Here is an 18,959-nt window from a genome sequence, read left to right on the forward strand (position 1 = left end):
GCTGTAACTCCCCCACAGGAATGCCCATAAATTGGACTTCATACAGGTATGGAGCTACAGCACTGAAAGAATAATAAATTCATTTTGTTTTTGAACAACTGGATTGATGTTAACGGGACCAAGTGCTAGGTGTATCCCCTAGGGTTCTGGTCCTCAACCCTGGTCCTCAGGGCCCACTAACAGGCCAGGTTTGCAAGATAACTGAAATACATGCCAGGTGATATCATTTGCTGCTCAGTGATTGCAGTACTCTAGTCTGCATCTCCCCAAGGTAATACCTAAAATCTGGCCTGTTAGTGGGCCCCGAGGACCGGAGTTGAGGACCACTGCCCTAGGGGATTTAACAAAGATTTTTAAGTAATGCTTCTTCTTTAAAGTTCGTGCCAAATCCATTTGGATTTAGTTCCATGTGTAAGTGTAATACAGGAATCATGCCACGGGAAGAATGTTATTTATATGATTACTTTGTGCAATACTTCTGTATCTACAACTGTAACATAATGTTGTCAACATAACTGGACAGTTTTAAAAGCTTTACCTACATAATAATTTTAAAAACATAAATCTCTGAATATTCTGCTTTACAGAAGGAATAGATTAACAAAAAAAATATCAAGAACAAGTTTACATTCTATGAATTCAGAAATATATATATTGTAAACTATTCAGTCAACATCAATCGCGCAGCAAAAGTTCATATTATGTATAAGCTTGTAAAACCTACCAGTTCAATGATCTGTCTAACAGTATTCAGCCTCACTACACCACTCGCCCTATCCGAGCCGGCATCTTTTGGCTCTGTCTCTGCAGGAGTAAAATAAAGGGATAGAAAGATTATTTACTTTCAGCTAAGACAAGTGTAAAACAAGGTGCGAATGACAGGTGCATATTTACTCACTTGCTATTTGAAACAAATCTGGCATATCATTTGCCAGCTTTTCCATTGCTACATCAGCAATCGGGCCAAATAACACAACCGGTCTTTTAAAGCCAGCTGTGAAGAAAAAAAAAAAATGAACATAAAAATTAGGAGCTTAATTACCCATCATAATACATTTTCTATTTTTGTCCTATGCATATTATCCCTGATAAACTTCAGTAAGACATTTGTAAAATAGAAAATCACAAATAATATTGTTAGAAAAAGCATTTTCCTTTAGGCTGATATTTTAAATGATGATATCTGTGGTTGAACGAGTGGTGCAATGTTCACTAATGGAGATGAGCAAGCTGTATTGTACAAACCATAAAACTAAGTTTTGCATATGAAATATAAAGAAAACAAATGAAGAGCTCCTAATTTGTCACTGCAAATCCCGTCCACTCTTCAGTTCACACGTTACACTCAACCCATCTTGCTCATGATGATCAGGTGATCCAAATCCATGACTGCTCAGTATTGCATAACAAATACTTCAGGTTTGTTTGGCTATATAAGACAGTGTTTCTCAACCTTTTTCAGTCAAGGCACCCTTTAGAAATTATGAACAATCTCGAGGCACCCTATTCTAAAATGTAAAAACGATTCAAATAGTTTTACAGAAAGAAGCAACAGCCACAAGTCCAAGTAGGACACCAAACGTGAGAGGCAATTTATTCTTCCAAAGCAAACGCACTTTTGCAAACTGGTACTGACTAGTATTCCAATGTTTCTCCATTACTCAGCTAATGTGACCCCACCACTGTTGAAGAGGGGCAGGGGAAAGTCAAACAAGGATGCTATGCAAGTGATTTACATCCTCCTCATCAACTGATGATGGCATTAGTCATTAGGACGCCAGGAGCTAGAAGGCTGTAATGGTGCACAATGAAAATCTGTGACTTGGTGTAACTAAAAGGCAGCCTTCATCTACACGACAGCTTGTATACAATTAATGGGCAATTTTTTGGCATTTTGCCAAGGCACCCCTGAAGAAACCTCAGGGCACCCTGGTTGAAAAAGGCTGATATAAGACATACTTAAATCCAGAGTACTATTACCACCAGCAGAAAATAATGTATTACATGAACTAGAAAATGCTTATTTAGAAGAATCCAGAGACATTGCTTGTGATATGCGAAATCATGTGTAACCTAATAGTTATGTGTGCAGAAGTACACTGGAGCTTCTCTCACCTTCCCTCAATAAGATTCTCTCATAGGCAGGAAACCTGGTACTGATTAGAGAAAGAGATGCCTGGTCATCACGGCTTTTCTTCACATTTTTCTTGCCTCCAGATCTTTGGCCTCGATTTTTCCAGAAGTCTGCCCTATCTCCAGCTGCAGACCTCTGTGCGTTCTGTACACTGGCCAGCTGATCAGCTCTGAAACATAAACCCATAGCTATAGGTACACCATCATAATGCAACATACATATCATTTACCATTACATATTATATGTAATATACATTTTACACATTTAAATAATGAACTTCATATACAGTATACCAAACTAAACTTCAAGATTAGAAACCCTCAGAGTATGGTCTCATTCAAGTCTACATGGTTCCCTGGCCAGGCACAGCCAGCACTGAAGAGGTTTTCTGCCCAGTGGGTGTAAATAGAAAGGGGGGCTTTGGTTACCATAGTGAATGAAAGTATATCCAAAGACAAAACTGTTTTTCAAATCAGATACATTTTTATTAAGTTTTAACATGGTTTACAAAAAAGAAACCAAGAATTTTCCCAACTTTGTTTTTAGCTTTGGCTGTTTTGTATCCCTTTGGAGAGATTTCACTCACTGTCCTGGAGACCCAATAGGAAGCTTGAAAAAAAAAAAATTACAAGAGGGGATTCCCTTCTTAGGATTGCCATACATTATACAATTTTCCTTTAGATTTACCAAAACCATATAATAAGAGGTCAAACCTAAACACTTAATTTGTATGCAATCAGGCAGGCCCTTGCACTACATAGTTTAAGGTAAATCTAAAGGAAATTGAACAAGAAAATTGTAGAATATATGGCCAGCTTTAGACTGCTGTCTTCAGGAATAAGTGTCCCCATTGACTAGGTTTATCTCATCTCCTGTTCTGGTGACAATTGTAAAATGCTGATTCTCCCGATCAGATCTTGTCTTGGGTGACAATGGTCACCAGGACAAATAGAGAGAAAAACTACCAAAGGGGGGGGGGGGGGGTTGGACTGCATTAAATGTCTAACATGGGTTCTAAATATTCGCTGTTCCATCCAACCCTAAAAAACTAATAAAAATATGGATTTGGATACACTTAAAGCGGATGACGCATGGACAATTCTGCTTGCTAGCAACACAAGAAATTGCCCAGAGGCAGGATGGTTAAGAAGGCTGCCTGTGTGTCCCTATACAATAGCGCCCTCTGTAGCCACATGCAGTGAGTGCTGTACTGTCGCTGGCCTAAAGCTGCTGAATTTCAAACGCTAGCCATGGGAGTGACATCACGCTGCCTCAGCTACAGATTGCATAGGGACAAAACAGGCAGCCTTTTAGTGATCCTGCAAAAGTGTTTTTTGATACATTTTTTTTAACAATCAGAATTGCTTTATTGAAGGTATAGAAATACAGTGTATATGAAAAAACAAACTGTATGACATGGTGTAACACAATGAAATGAGCAAAATAAAAAGGTAGACAATAGCCAAACAGTAAGCAAGAAGCGAAGCAATTGGACAATATATGTTTAAGAATACATTATATACCCAATGGGCCTATTCCAAATGGGGGGAAGGGGGGGGGGGGGAGAAGGGAGAGTCCAGACTACTGCGATCTATTGAACATGGGAAGGGGGAGGGGAAGGTGGCAGATTAATTCACTCTACTGAGAGGTCCATGGCAATCAGACCTTGTCTATTGCCAAGGGCAGCCATGATTAATGTATGTCAGCTTGTAAAGAGGCAATGAAGCATCAATCCTGGCTTCCCAAGATGACAAAGCAGAAGTATGGGAGGACCACTTGCCGAGAATTTCTTTTTTTGCATAGAATAACAGGTATGAAATCAATAGCTTACTCTGGTGTGACATTTGAACATCAACAGAGCCAACTCTGTTGAGATAGGGACTGATAACTTGAGCCTAAGGTTGAGCACCTCAAATACATCGGACCAGAAGGCAGAAATTTTGGGGCACTCTCACAACACGTGAAGATAGGTATCCAGCTGTGTCAGACAACAATGACAGTGGGGGTCCCTATCCAGATATATTCTATGGAGTTTCACTGAGGTAAAAAAAAAAAAAGATGTAAAAGTTTAATTTGTATTCGTTTATCCAGTTTAGGGCATTGCTCTAGACAATCCACCCAGTCCTCCTTGTCCAAAGAGGGAATATCCTGTTTCCATAGGTCCCACAATTTGTATATTTTTGGAGAGTCAGTAGCTAACAGGGTACCGTATAAAGCAGACAGAGGTTTCTCAAGACCACTCTGAGACAGCAATTCTTCAACAGGGTCTAGATGGAGGAGTGGGAAACTTAGCTCTGGTGGCATGGCGAAGCTGAGCATTATGAAAAAACATCCAACCTGGTAGTCGAAACAACCGTGAAAGCTAAGGGAATGTTAACAGTACTCCCTCAGGCATAATGTCCCTTAGGGTCCTAATGCCATAGCGTGCCCACATCTGGGGATCCAGAATCAAATAAATCAAAAAGGGAGTCAGTTTGGGACTCCCCCAGAGAGGCTGGACAGGAGACCAACGCTCTGCTTGGAAGAACTGACGTCTGTCCGCCGCCCAAAACCGTAAAATCACTCTAGTTGGAAGATAATCACCGCTACAGATAGAGCCACTGCATAATACCTCGGTTCAGGATGGAGTAATGGATGGTTGCCGGCTCAAAATGCACAATGCATAGCAGTGAACAAAGAAGTCTGGAAAGCCGCACTCCAATTAACTCTCATTTATTTCAGAGAAAAACCCATACAGCACGGGAGCAGGATAAAAAGACTGACATGTTTCACACTAAATAAGTGCTTAATCATAGCCACAGAAGTGCATGACATAACACAGGGTATATATATATGTTGTTTTTATAGAGTTTGAACAACTGTTTGTTGGGTAACAGAGCGAGCTAAGCAAAATGATGTGGGATTTAAATTTGGTTTTGTTTCCTCCTGTTTATTAGGGGGTTAACAGTATAATTTCTTGATTGCTTGTATGGCTCCTTCTGAACCCAATTTGCCATAATGAACTAAAGGTGAGAGGTGTCATTGGTATATAGTACATCTTTTTCTTTTTATATATATATATATATATATATATATATATATATATATATATATATATATATATATATATATATATATATATATATATATATATATATATATATAATTTCTGCACTACATAAAGATGCTAGGCTATAAGAAGATTGCCAAGACCTTGAAACTGAGCTGCAGCACGGTGACCAAGACCATACAGTGGTTTAACAGGACACGTTCCACTCAGGACAGGCTTCGCCATGGTCGACCAAAGAAGGCTTCATTTTGAATGGGTTCAAATCACACAGCATTTTACCAATTGTGTTCATGCACCAATTTTAGAACTGCACTGCAACTGGATTGCATGGTACTGCATTTGGGGCGTCGCTTTGCCTAGATTCACACTAGAATTTAGTGCAGAAAACTCACGACCTGTGCGCATTTCCTGCACCGCATTCAGATTGCACTGCCCTTGCGATTCACAATGGGTGTCAGTGTAATCTTAAATGACACCCCAAATGTAGTGTGTTTGCCTGCACTGGATCTCATCAAACCGAACGACCGTGCGATCCAGTTGCAGTCCAGGTTCCAAAATTGATGCATGCGCCACTTTGGTACAATTTGAGCCCATGTAGCCACACTAAATTGCATGTGAATTGAACAGGAACGTAGTGCAGGTCCTGTCCAATTTATACGAGATTCATAGTGTGAAGGTGAATGCGAACCTAGGCTACGTCTACATCTATAAAAATCAAACAAACAAAATATGCTAGTGCGACATCAGTGACATACAATAGTAAAGAAGAAAAAAACAAAAAGCAAACTAAGAGATTGCACTTGACATTTTTTCAGGATAAAAGACTACACATAACAGAACATATAAGTGCACAACACATACAACAATTTAAAAAGGACAGATGAAAGAGTACCTGCTTTTACTTGGAATAAGTCCCTTCTCCAATTCATTGGCGATCCTTACAGACAGCCAGCTGCCAAGCTTCCCATCATATAGTGTATCAACCACCCTGAAAATCTCGCCTCTTGTGAATCCTAAAAATTGCTGTGCCTCTTTCTCATACTCAAAATGAGTCCTTATGAAGAACGAATCTCCCCGGCCACAGGCAAGTATGTTTTTGTAGACTGGAAACAAAAGATGAAAGCTATATCAAAGAAAATCCTCTGAGAATCAATGTACTGCCAGAGTGGGAGCTACAGCTCTTGTTCTAGGTAGCAAAGAACTTCGGCTTGTTCACTATTTGAAGGACATGTAATTAAACTGGCACTCTCGCTAGTTAAACAGCAGCTTTGGGAAAGTAAAATTGCTTTCCTCAAAGCTTATTAAATTATTTTAACTTTAGTTTTAAACTATTTTCTCCAGACAAATTAAGCAAGACTTTTAGAATTCCCTCTTGTGAACTTCTGTGCAATTTACCTCCTAAACAATGCTTTGGGAAGGTCGTATTAGTCATCCAATAGCTATAGGCACAGTAAGGGTCCTTTCACACGGTCGCTCCGTGTGTCCGCAAATCATCCTATTTTTTTGCGGATGATTTGCGGACATAATGTAAGTCAATGGCATTGCGGATGTCAGCGGAATACCATCCGCTGATATCCGATTTGCCTCCTTTCAGTTCTGTTCCGTTTTTTGGAACGGAACAGAACCCTATTTTTTCATCCGTTCAAAAAACGGAAAGGAAGGAAAATCAGATGTCAGCGGTGTCATCCGCAATGCCATAGACTTACATTAGGTCCACATATCATCCGCAAACGGATGGGATGATATGAGGACACACGGAGCGGATGACACAAATGTCATCCGCTCCGTGAAAAAAAAAAAAAAAAAAAAAAGCACCAGAGCGGAGAAGAAATCCAGAGCGGCCGTGTGAAAGAAGCCTAAGTATTTTTGAGCTAGCTCTATATTTAAAAGTTGCTACTCAGATGCTCAGTTGAAGCAGAAGGTTTTAAAAAAAAGGTACATATACCTGGTGTCTGCAGGTATATAGTGCCCATTCCTTGCTGTTTAAACCACAGAGGGAGCCATTTTGTGCTGAAATCAAGATTATTATTTTAAGTAAAAAAAAAAAAAAAGGCTTTGATGCAGAACTCTTGCTTCTGTGAAAAAGGGGCTACTCACAAGCTCTGTTCTCCCCTAACCATTCCACAATCCTCTCCTTCACCCTCCTCCCCAATCCATTAAAGCGTTCCTAAACCCACAACAGTAAAATCAGTCTGTATATGTAGTGAAGCATGCTGGTTATACTCACTGTGGAATCTAAAGAGTTAATCCTGTGCATTGTGTGAAAAGGCTGTTTGATCATGTATTTTCTGATCTTCCCCTTCTTCCACAGTCCCCAAACTATCTCCTGATAGTACAGAGCCTTGGGGGTACTCTGCACATGCTCAGTTTGGTGTGTATTACTAGAGATTTTTCTTGGGAGAGTGCATGTGATCAGCACAGGGCCAATCAGCACTGTCCAGACAGAGGGTCAGGATTCCTGCAGCCTCATATGACAATCAGGGGAAATTGAAAACTCCTGCTCCAAGCTTTAACCAGACACTGACAGAAGTAACAAGACTGCTATATACTGCTGAGAAAAGGTATTTAGCACTTTATATTTACTAAAAATGTTGCATTTCGCATGTTCGGTGTACTGTGGGAGACCAGATATAGTGAATGCAGGGTCCTGGGCTACGTAATACTTTAAGTTCTCTCCACCTCTGTTGATCAGTCTCTATTTGCAACATTATAATAAGTAGAGACAAGGTGTGCTTTTCTACAAACAGCAACTGCCAGCCTCTAGTAATGTTGTTCACCCCAATTGTGTGCATTTTTGCTACTTGTAACCATTTGAATGTACTACTATACATTTGCTATGTAGAACACAAAAATGAAAATTAAAAACAGTGAAAAAGAAAAATGTGTAAATGACAAGTAAGAAAAGTGGATGAGCGTACAAGCTGTCAGAGCATACCTGTTGCTGCAGAATCAGTGCAGTTCAGTGTGGCCCAGAGCCCGCAAAACAATTGGAGATGTAAAGTAGGGGTGGTGATGTCACAATCACCACCTCATCCAATCAGAGAATACCTTAAATTAATTGACAACAAATACAAGCGGTTCTGTGAATGATAGCAGTACCGAGCAAGCAACCCGACTGTGGACAGTGTGCACAGGGGAAGTCGCACAGGACACGGGAGACTGCAGCTACGTAGCAGACTACACTGATTGCCAGATTCTCCAGCAGCCCCTCAGGTATGAGACATGCTTTACTTCTATTGGTCCAAGGTGGACCAATAGAATTATGCAATACAGATCACACCTGGATTCAGCTTTAAACCTCATATGCCACATTAAACCAAACAATGAACATTTATGGGTATGAAAAAAGGAGAGGCTGTGTGTTTCTTCCATTCACATTCTTAAACACATATAAGATCAATTACCATCATATCTGCTCTGAGTTAAAATGGTAACTTCTTCTCCTTTTGGAATTTCCAACAAATATAAAACTGCATCTTCTCGAACAATGCATCTGAAGTCTTGTGTGTTGACCTACGATAGCGATATACAGAATAAATGAAGGAGAGATTTTAGAACATGGAAAATATTTTTTTTGTATGGTCATCTACCTTACATAGGAAGTGCACATAATTCTAAAGCTATTAGTAAAGCTAGAATAGCCCCCCCCCCCCCATCTCCCATCTCCTTACCCATCAGATGACTAAATAAAGTTGTTCTAACCATTGGAGTTTTATAAATCAATAATAAAAATGTCAGCATAAATATGGTTACAGAGCAGCTTGAGCCCGCATGCATACTAGTGCGTTTTCTTAAGCAGCTGCTGCTGTGCTGTACTGCATGACAATGGAAATCACATTATTCGCTATGGTGCTTGTTCACATCAATGCCTCACAGTCGCAGAGTTTTTTGAAAAAGTGCAGGTGCCACTTTGGTGCAGCTGCAACACAATTTTAGACTACAACTGAAACGCACCAAAAACACGTGTAAAACACATGTATGCGTGCGTGTAGTGCATTTCTTGCAGTCTTGTGTAAAAAATATCCTACAAAAAAAAAACACAACACCACACATCAGCATGGGAAACATGTAAAAAAGTGCAAGGTCACACTACAAAATTGCACTGAAAAATGCATTGTGCTGCAGCTGCTCTACTTAGAATCGCATACCACTGGACTTCTTTTATATGCACTAAACCGAACAAGAAAAGTCAGTTTTGAGTGAAAATAGATATAAACAGAACCAGACATGTTCCAACTGATGTATTTGGTTTCACCAACAAATATGGGTGTTGGACATTCTATAGGCCTCAGGCACATAGGTCTTGCTTAGCCCCTCTGAACATCTTTGTTCCTGGCAAGAGAAAAGTTGCTTAAATGCAGTAAAATTAGCGTATTGCATATAAATCCACGTATATAATAATATATTCTAGCCAACTGCATGAACTTGTGTCTAGTGTTTATGCACATTTATGTGCATTCTGTGTTTTTTCTGCCCAAAAGCTCCTCTTCTGTGCTGGTGATGGGGTTGTTTTTCAGCCTGTAAAGGGCCCCTCTTCTAGCATGCCTGTAAAGGCCTATGTGAAACGAAAAATTAAAGCTGAGCTATGGTGATATATAAAAAGTGTCTCCAAAAGTGCTGCTGTGCGTGAAATCAAAAGGATTTAAACAATGTTAATGCAAGGACAAACAGCGCAGATCTGGTATAATAGACCTTAAAGTGCTCAACGTGACTGAATATGTATAAGTATAAGTAACTCTATAGTACAGTAAAACACCCCGTGAAATGAATAAATACATAGAGTTCATAAATAATAATAAGTATATTGTGACAGTCCAAAATCGATATAACAGTCCAAAATTAATGCTTCAGCAGGTAGCCAGTGAAGGTAGCTGAAGATAAGATAAAGTGCTCAGGTGCTGAAAATCAGGTGCAATAGCATGCTGCAATGTCTGTGATAACGCCCAGTGGGAGGCGAAACGTGACGACGCAATTTCCGGTTCCACGCCTTTCGTGACGTCATTTCCGGTAGCGGTGGAACGCACGCCGGAGCCAAGGGGGCCCGCTGCACACCGTATTCCCAGAGATATACCGATATATGACATTCACCGCCTGTACTTATCAGACCAAATGTGAGTTTTATTCTTGGATGTTTTTAATAAACTTATTGTAGCAATATTACGCTATTTGGGTTTTTACCCTTCCTTATGGTCAAAACTTGCCGGGAGCCAATAGGAGATATTCATTGGTCGCAGTCAGGATTTAAAGATCATTTCCCGGATTACATGCCGGACTTTGCCTGAATGACCCTTATACTACAAGGTCTGGGGGTCCACATAGTCCGGTAAGTGGAAGAATCTAGGGGAGAGGATTGAGGTCACCCTGTCACCACACCATTGCAGCATGCTATTGAACCTGATTTTCAGCACCTGAGCACTTTATCTTATCTTCAGCTACCTTCACTGGCTACCTGCTGAAGCATTAATTTTGGACTGTTATATCGATTTTGGACTGTCACAATATACTTATTATTATTTATGAACTCTATGTATTTATTCACTTCACGGGGTGTTTTTACTGTACTACAGAGTTACTTATACTTATACATATTCAGTCACGTTGAGCACTTTAAAGGCCTATGTGGCTAACATAGAGGTGCACTGCACTGGGGAACGGACAACATGGCCATGTGAAACAGGTAATCGGTACGCTCAAGGAGTCTATAACATTGCAACAACCTTACAGGAAATCAGGGAGAAGGGAGCCAGTCCAGGAACCACCAGCCATGGCTCCCACAATTTACAGAATTTATTTGGTGTGCCTTTTTTTCTGTAAACCTGCTGCTCTTTTAATAAAGTGGTTATAGTCTGTAAGCGTCACTCCTCGAACGTGGAGTGATTGCCATTTCAATGCAATGGTTTTATGTGCTGTAAACAGCAGCCTGGTTACTGGAACCCTAGCCTCCTGTGGAAATGTCTCTTCACCTAAACTTCCTAAAAGGCAAATTTTTTAATCCAATTTTAGTTGTGTTTGGAATTAATAGTATCCAACATAGAAAAAATAATGTGTTGTCAGCGCTCAATTAATCAAATGACAGCAGCGTGCAATCAGTGCAAATATACCAACACTTATATACAACATAAAAATATTGCAGTAAAACACAATTAACTGTGAAATTATACGACACCTCTAAAGACATTAAATACACAAATGTTCTTAGTTACAAAAAAAAAAAAAAAAAGTGTCCTTTATAGCAAATCCAAGTGAAAAAAGAATAAAGTACAAAGTTGCCAAGTGCAAAAAATGTTTTTCAGGCGTCACCCGTGGTGTCTTGCCTTCACCAGATAGCTGACATGCAAACTCACCAGAACTGATTGCGGTCTAGATTATAGGACAGCAATAACGCCTTCAGCTACTGATGGGTTTCCTCTCTGGTTATCTCTGTTGAGCTGGCAGGTATAATGGATCTCCCAATCGTTAGAAGGAGGCCATTTTTTATGTTGTTTATAATAGTATCTATCAGCTTATGCCAGAACTTGACCAGTTTCGGGCAATTCCACAACATGTGGATTAAGTCTGCAGGGGCACTCTGACCGCGTGGACATTCCAGGGAAGGTCTGCAGTCCCATTGAAATAGCTTCAACAGAGTCCTTTGAACTATAAAGAATTGAGTGAGTCATTGTGCAGATGACAAAGAAACAGAGGGCACTAGCTCTGGGATAATTCTCCAGTCATCATTCTGGGATAAACTGGGTTGTAAACTCCAGTAAAACTTTATCACATTGTAATCTACGTCAGTAACGCTAATGATTGCTGCCTGTTACACTTTACTTACTTGTGTAATCTTCTTACAATATGCCCCGCAATGTTTGAATACATCACCAGCGCATGTGCAGTTCATCCTTAGATTCACGGCACACTATGTGTGCCGTCTCCCTAACAACATCAGGCAGTGTATGTCAGTTCCGCTGACAACGGCATAGCTAGCAAGGCTCGCGATACTATTTATGCTGCTATAAACGGCTAAGCTTGCTTGCATCCTCACTATTTGAGAACTCAGGACGTGTGGCTGCAGACCCAGCAGAGTGCCCCATGTCCGTGGTGGCCGAATCAGATTCAGGATCTAAGGAAGCAGGTGAGGCAGAGGAAAGCGCGGGGCGCTTTTTGCTAGCCCGTCGCCCAAAAACCACCTCCAAGGACTTCATGAATCAATAGGGGGAACCCACAAAAAAGGTGTAAACACTGCTAAGGGACACCCCCGTCACTTCGGCAGCATCACCCGGTCACCAGTAACCGAGCACCTAATCGATCCTCAGCAGAGAGGGAGAAGACCCCACCAGACACACCACCCAGCATAAACAGGCACCTGCAGCCACCAGGAGAATCTGCACTGCACGTGCCGCGAGCAGTAGGTGAAAAGATCCACGAGTCAGCACCAGGGGATAAGAAGGGGCTCCCACCGCCAAAATCTCTGCCCAGGGGGCTCCACTGCCATGGCCGCCGCTATTTTCAATGGCAAACCACTGCAAAATGTCCGCCGGACTACACAAACATGGACGCCGTGCATTGAGCACCTAGGCTACAAGAAAACGGTGGCAACACGAGGTGCCTTGGGACCCAGGAGTGATCCCATAAGCTTCAGAAACTGGCACAGGCAGGAATGGGGGCCCTGGAAGGAGCCCCCACCAGGTACACCCCCCCCCCCCCCACATAGCTGATCGCCGGTGATGCACCCCCCGCCCCCATCACCAGCACAGCACCCTGCCCCCACCCCAGGAGGTGGACAAGGTTACCACACAGCCCCAGCATCAGTGAAGGAGGGGGGGTGGAGGGTGAGATGGCCCACAAGGAACAACCAGGGGTCTGACTGTCCCATGGAGGGGCCCAGGTCTACCTGAAAGAAAGAAAGACAGGAGAAAAAAAAAATCTATCTAAAAATAAATAAATTGCCAGGACCAGGGTTCCCAGCGAGGAACTGGGTCCTTACTCCTGACTAGGCAGAAAAGAAACTGAGTACCTAAAGCAGGGAGAGGGAGTATACCCCCTAGGACTGCCCATAGGAATAGCCAGACTTTTTTTCTGCCTAGTGTCCTACTCCTTGGGGGGGAGGGGGGGGGGTATAACCCAATGGATTAAGAATGAATGATTGGATAAAGAAGATCAGGAGCTGTGTCCGTCATCGAATGAATACGTTTGTTTATATCCTCTCAATTTGTAATGCAGTAATAAAGGGGGGGGGGGGGAGAGGGGGGGGGGAGAGTAAGTAAAGTCCAATGCTACCCTATACTTTCACTATTTTTGGACAGAGTACATAAGGTACGTTTTTTTGCTTTCCGTGTCACTGCTGGGAAGATTTACTCTAGAATTCCATTCTCTAGGTACACACAGGCACACCAGACATAATGGAAACAAAAGATAAGGGGAAATATTCCCATAGGCTTACTATTTTTGGTGTTTCAGACTTTATTTCCCATGCTAGTGACAAGGGGACTGGAAGTTAGGTGAAATATGCCCTATGGGGACACAGCCAGCATCAAAAACCTGAAGGAAGTTATGTCTTTCCCACTCTATCCAAAACAAAAAAAAAAAAACATTTTGATTGGAGCTTTAACAGATATGACAACCTTGTTTTTTGACCGAAGCCCAAAACCCAAAGGAACCTAGGACTTCAATGTAAATGTACATTTATATTAAAAAAGAATAGCGCGCAAATGCAAAAGAAATTACTACCAAATCTGAAGACTGCATTTGCATTAGATCAAGCTGTAAAATGTGAAGTGTTACCTTGAGCAGCTGATCTCCTTCTTCTAGGCCTTCCTGCTCAGCAGCACTTCCTTCCTGAACACCAGCAATAAATATACCAACATCATTACCACCAGCAAGCCTCATGCCTACGCTGTCACCTTTTCGAAACTGAATCATTCTGGTATTAGGCCTAAAGAGGAAAAAAAAAAAAAAAAAAGGACTTTAATGTTTGCAGGTTGGCCTTATATTATTTACAGTGTCTGATATTTGTCAGAGCTTGTGGCGAAATGGTCAGGCTTATTCACTAAAGTTAAAATTAATGGCAGACTATATTTATTAAAAGCATTCATTTTTTTTTTTTTTTTTTAATGATAAAATCCAGAGATGGGGGACTTGAGTCACATGACTTGACTTAAGTCAGACTTAAGTCAGACTTAAGTCACCAGTTTGAGGACTTGAGACTTGCTTGACTAAAATGAATAAAAGCCTCGACTTGACTTTGACTTGGTATTCATGACTTGAGACTTGACTTTGACTTGAGACATACGATTCAAAATGACTTTACTTTTTTAAGTTATTAAATATTTGCATTTTCTCAAGATGTGTTAAAGCAAAATTAATGTGCCTGTTATGTTTCTGACACCACAGTCACTTAAAACACCTCAGTGTGTTCTGATTTTTAGGACACTGGCTGTTTAACAATGGAAATACTTAACATTTTTTTAGTGACTGTGGTGATGAAACATGACCGGACGAAGGATTTTGAGCTGTTTGGGCATTCAAAGTGTTTCTTTAATATGCCAAGAAAAAAACACTAAGCAGTTTTGTTAATGTTGAAAATAAAACAAAACCTTTCCTGAGCACTGACTTTTAACTGATTTAAAAGGTGGAAATTGGGGTAGATCAGTATTTTGGCTTGATTTGTGACTTGACCAAAACAAATGACTTGACTTGACTTGCTTGACTTCTAGCAGGGACTCTACTTGACTTGCTTGCTTTTCGCCACAGTAACTTGGGACTTGCTTGAACTTGAAGGTTAAGACTTGCACATGTGTGACTAAAGGCCCGTACACACGTACCGATTGTCGGCCGAAACTGTTCGGCCGCCGAATGATCGGACGATTTTCGGCTTGTTAGTATGATGCTTCCGACAGCGCACTTTCGGCCGAACAGAATCTGTCGTGCAAGCATTAAAATTTTTGTATGCTGACACCAGAACGGCCGATTGTTCGCCAGTCAGTACAGAATTCGGCCGACAGACAGCAGATTTGCAAGACTGGGCATGCTCAGAGAAGAAAAAACACAGGGAAAGTTAACCATCACATGACATCACTTCTGCAGTCGGCTGTTGTTGGCCGACAAAATTCGTGTGCAGTCTTTTGCAGTTTTCAACAGACAAGACAGCCCTCGGACAAAAGACGGCCGATCGTTCGGCCGACGATCGGTACGTGTGTACGGGGCTTTACTCCCATGTCTGGATAAAATCCCTCTACAGCACAGGATAAAACTGAGAAGGAGGGACAGCACTCAGGCTTTGCTGTATGCACATGAGCTCTGCTGGTAAGAGCAGAGGGATAAGCTCACCAGTCTGCTGCTACCTCTTTTATTTGCAATATATGTTTATTAGAAGTTATAAGCTACCTCTTTAATGTCCAATCAAAGGCAGGGGAGCAGGAAGATGATGATCTAACAATATTGCATAAATACTGCAGAGAAAAGTCTGGTCAAATCTAGAAACAGTTTGGTGATCCAGAGCAACCACAGTGGGGGCCTCCGTCCATAAATATGTATACAAAACATATAAAAGAGGTCATGGGACTTTGAGGGAGGCCAACCACTTTACCAAAATGGTATATAAAGTCCATATGTTAACTATAATTAATTATTTTGTTATATGTACTTTATATACCATTTTGGTAAAGTGGTTGGCCTCACTCAAAATCCCCATTACTTCTTTTATATTTTCTGACAAGGCTGTGTATATCATAGGACAAAATTACAATTCTTTTAATAAACATCTTCGGTATACTTATAGATTTCAGTTGTGTATTTAGCGGTTTGTGTGGCGTTCAACATTCAAGCTAAAGAGCAATAAGCTTTAAGCTATACAAATCAACATGTTTGCCTTTTTTGACAGTAAAGAACTGAAATCTGAGTGTTTACTATGGGCTACTGTACGTCTTAACTATACGCATCTGCACCTACACATAGGGAGATTTACTAAAACGGGTGAACTCAGAATCTAGTGCAGTGGTGCATGGTAGCCAATCAGCTTCTAACTTTAGCTTGTTCATTCAAGCTTTGACAATAAAATCAGTTGATTGGTTCCTATGCAGAGCTGCAGCAGATTTTGCACTCTCCAGTTGTAGAAAATAACCCTCAATAGCCTTTTTCCATTTGAAAATCCCAGCAACACCAGAGCAAGCTGAGTTTCACTGCCATTTAGCTCTAACTTGGCACTCGCACCAAGTTGTACACAAAAATGTCAGACCTACGGTAGTGTCACAAACCTACATCGTAAAAACTATCAACAAATGGTGTATTACATGCTGTTCCTACTCACTCATTCTCTGTCTCCCCCTTCTTTTCATATCCCCAATTCAGCTAGCGATTTTGCAGCTATGGTGGCAACTCTGCACATGCTCAGTTTTCACCAAGTTTCCACCAAGTTTCTATGCTGAGCATTTCCTTCCCATCACATCTTTAGCAGCCCATGTGACTATGGAGTCAAACATGTCGGTATATACACAGTGGTAAATGACAGCCCACTCCCTCCCTTCCTCCTCCATGCCCACTAAACAGCTAAACACAATGAGGGAGGGATATTACATGTAGATTAATGGAGGCTTTACTTCCCTCTTATTCACAGACACAGGCTGTGACTGGCAGAAATCCGCCAACACCATGGCATTTCCACAAAATAATCTAGATTTAATTTTAAATATATATTTGTATGACGATTTAAAACAGTTGATTGATAACAGGAATAGAAGCTCCTCCTGATTATGTTTCCCTGCAGACAGGCTGGGACAGATGTTGGTCATGTGACAGCTGTATATTGATTAGGAAAAAGATACTTTGATTTTTTTTCATTATTAAAATAATTACTGGGCCATGATCCACATACAGAAATAGAAGGGACTATGTAAATTAAACAGTGTGTGTTTAGTTTCACTTTAAAACAATATCTTTCATCAAATGCGGACAGGTTAACTAATAAAATTCAAAATGTTCAAAAACATACCCATATATCTCCAAATCTTCAGGATTTGGCTGCAGAAACTGCTTTCGAACCACTACAGGCTTTTCTACTGTATGAACCAGAGAAACATAAATCCTATTTTTAGAATGAAATAATGTACAGGCACAAAAACAAAGACCTTCAGATATACAAGGGTTGGACAAAATTATGGAAAGATGTATGTATGTAAAACAACAAAACCGTTACTTAATATGGTGTTGGACCGCCTTTGGCACCCAAAACTTCCTGAATTTTTGGGGAAATTGACAAATCTAAAAGTCTTGGATGGTGGATAATGGAATCTGATACCAATCTTCATGCAAAAATCCAGGTCACAATCCTGCACAATGTCCTTTTTATCCCTCTTTCAGTCAGTTGACCATATTGGCCAGTAGCAGCCATCAGCCTGTGTGCAATTAGTTCAGCCAGCTCCCGGCTTCAAAGTGAAAGTGATGCGGCAGCTCCATAGCTGTCGATCACTTTCAGAGAGTTGGCATCGTGGTGCCTCCTCCCCTGTGGTTATCAAGCTCTCCCGCTGTTACCGGCACCCAAGAACACAACCGCTGACTAGGGAAGGGAGACTGCTGTGAGACCGAGGCAAATCCATGCCTTGATCTCACGTGCAAATAATGAAGCCGCAAGTGATGCCACTTCCAGTTTCAGATGCACCATTTCCTGGCCAGTACAGCCAGTGGACACATCCAACTAAGCCGATCTGTGCTTGGCTAGATGGTGAGAAGCTTCCTGCTACTAACTGTTATATTTTAATAGGATACCATTCTGCAAAGCATTGCTCCACAGTTTGGGAGTTTTTAGGCAATGCTCAGAAGAAAGTCTACTACACAATGCCTTCAGTTGAAAACCAGATCTAGATTTTTTTTGTATTACCAAAGAATAACACATTTACTGACATTTGATACAATCTCATATTACTAGTGCAAAACTTTAATAGATGCAGCGCTACCCATAAAAAAAACGCTCAACCCCGACCATCATAAAGTGAAATAGTTGCAAAAAAAAAAAACAGTTTAAAATTACAATCACGGTACATAGGTGTGTCAATGGATAAAATTAAAACATGACAAGTATCAAAAGTGCTTTTAAAATAAAAATTCAATCTATCTTGGATTCCACCTTCAGTGATTCTTCATTTTTTGTTACTCTCCCCATTGAAAATTCCAACCACATTGATCTCCACCCAAGACTGAAAATGCACTCACCAAACCCTTTATTTGTTTAGGGAAAATAAGGGATGGGGGATCGTTATATCAATGATCCATTAACCTCTTCAGCCCCAGAAGGTTTACCCCCTTCATGACCAGGCCATTTTTTGCAATACACATTTTTTGCGACACTATACCCAAATAAAATTGATGTCCTTTTTTCTCCCCACATATAGAGCTCTCTTTTGGTGGTATTTCATTAATTCTGCCGTTTTTTTTTTGTGCTATAAATTATATATATATATATTTTTTACTTTATGCTATAAAAAACATACCCAATAAAAAAAAAAAAAAAAAATCTAATTTCTTCATCAATTTAGGCCAATAGGTCTTCTGCTACAATCCCAATAAGCGTATATTGACTGTAGAGGCTAGAACTTTTGCACAAACCAAACTATGGCATATATTTATGGAGTTGTTATTGTTTTTACTAGGAATGGCGGCTATCAGCAATTTTTAGCAAGATAAGACATTGCAGCAGACAAATCTGACACTTAAGCTGGATACACACTATACAATTTTCTGTAGATTTTTTTCCTTTAGATTTACCAAAACCATATAATAGGAGGTCAAACCTAAACACTTGCA

At 40.7% G+C, this 18,959-nt stretch overlaps 1 protein-coding gene across 3 annotated transcripts in view; it reads right to left on the minus strand.

Moving 5' to 3' along the window:
• Positions 1-18,959, minus strand: part of TJP2 (tight junction protein 2) — a 186,385-nt gene that overhangs the window by 20,180 nt on the left and 147,246 nt on the right. For all 3 annotated transcript variants that reach the window (XM_082243994.1, XM_082243993.1, XM_082243992.1), the window contains 7 exons: positions 17,152-17,218; positions 13,947-14,097; positions 8,588-8,696; positions 6,076-6,286; positions 2,116-2,303; positions 899-994; positions 725-804 (listed from right to left, as the gene is read on the minus strand). In XM_082243994.1, the coding sequence (XP_082100120.1) occupies positions 725-804; positions 899-994; positions 2,116-2,303; positions 6,076-6,286; positions 8,588-8,696; positions 13,947-14,097; positions 17,152-17,218 (902 nt within the window). The remainder of the gene's footprint in view (positions 1-724; positions 805-898; positions 995-2,115; positions 2,304-6,075; positions 6,287-8,587; positions 8,697-13,946; positions 14,098-17,151; positions 17,219-18,959) is intronic.

Source organism: Pelophylax lessonae, assembly GCF_965119305.1.
Source record: "Pelophylax lessonae genome assembly, chromosome: 1".
NCBI classification, from domain to species: domain Eukaryota; kingdom Metazoa; phylum Chordata; class Amphibia; order Anura; family Ranidae; genus Pelophylax; species Pelophylax lessonae.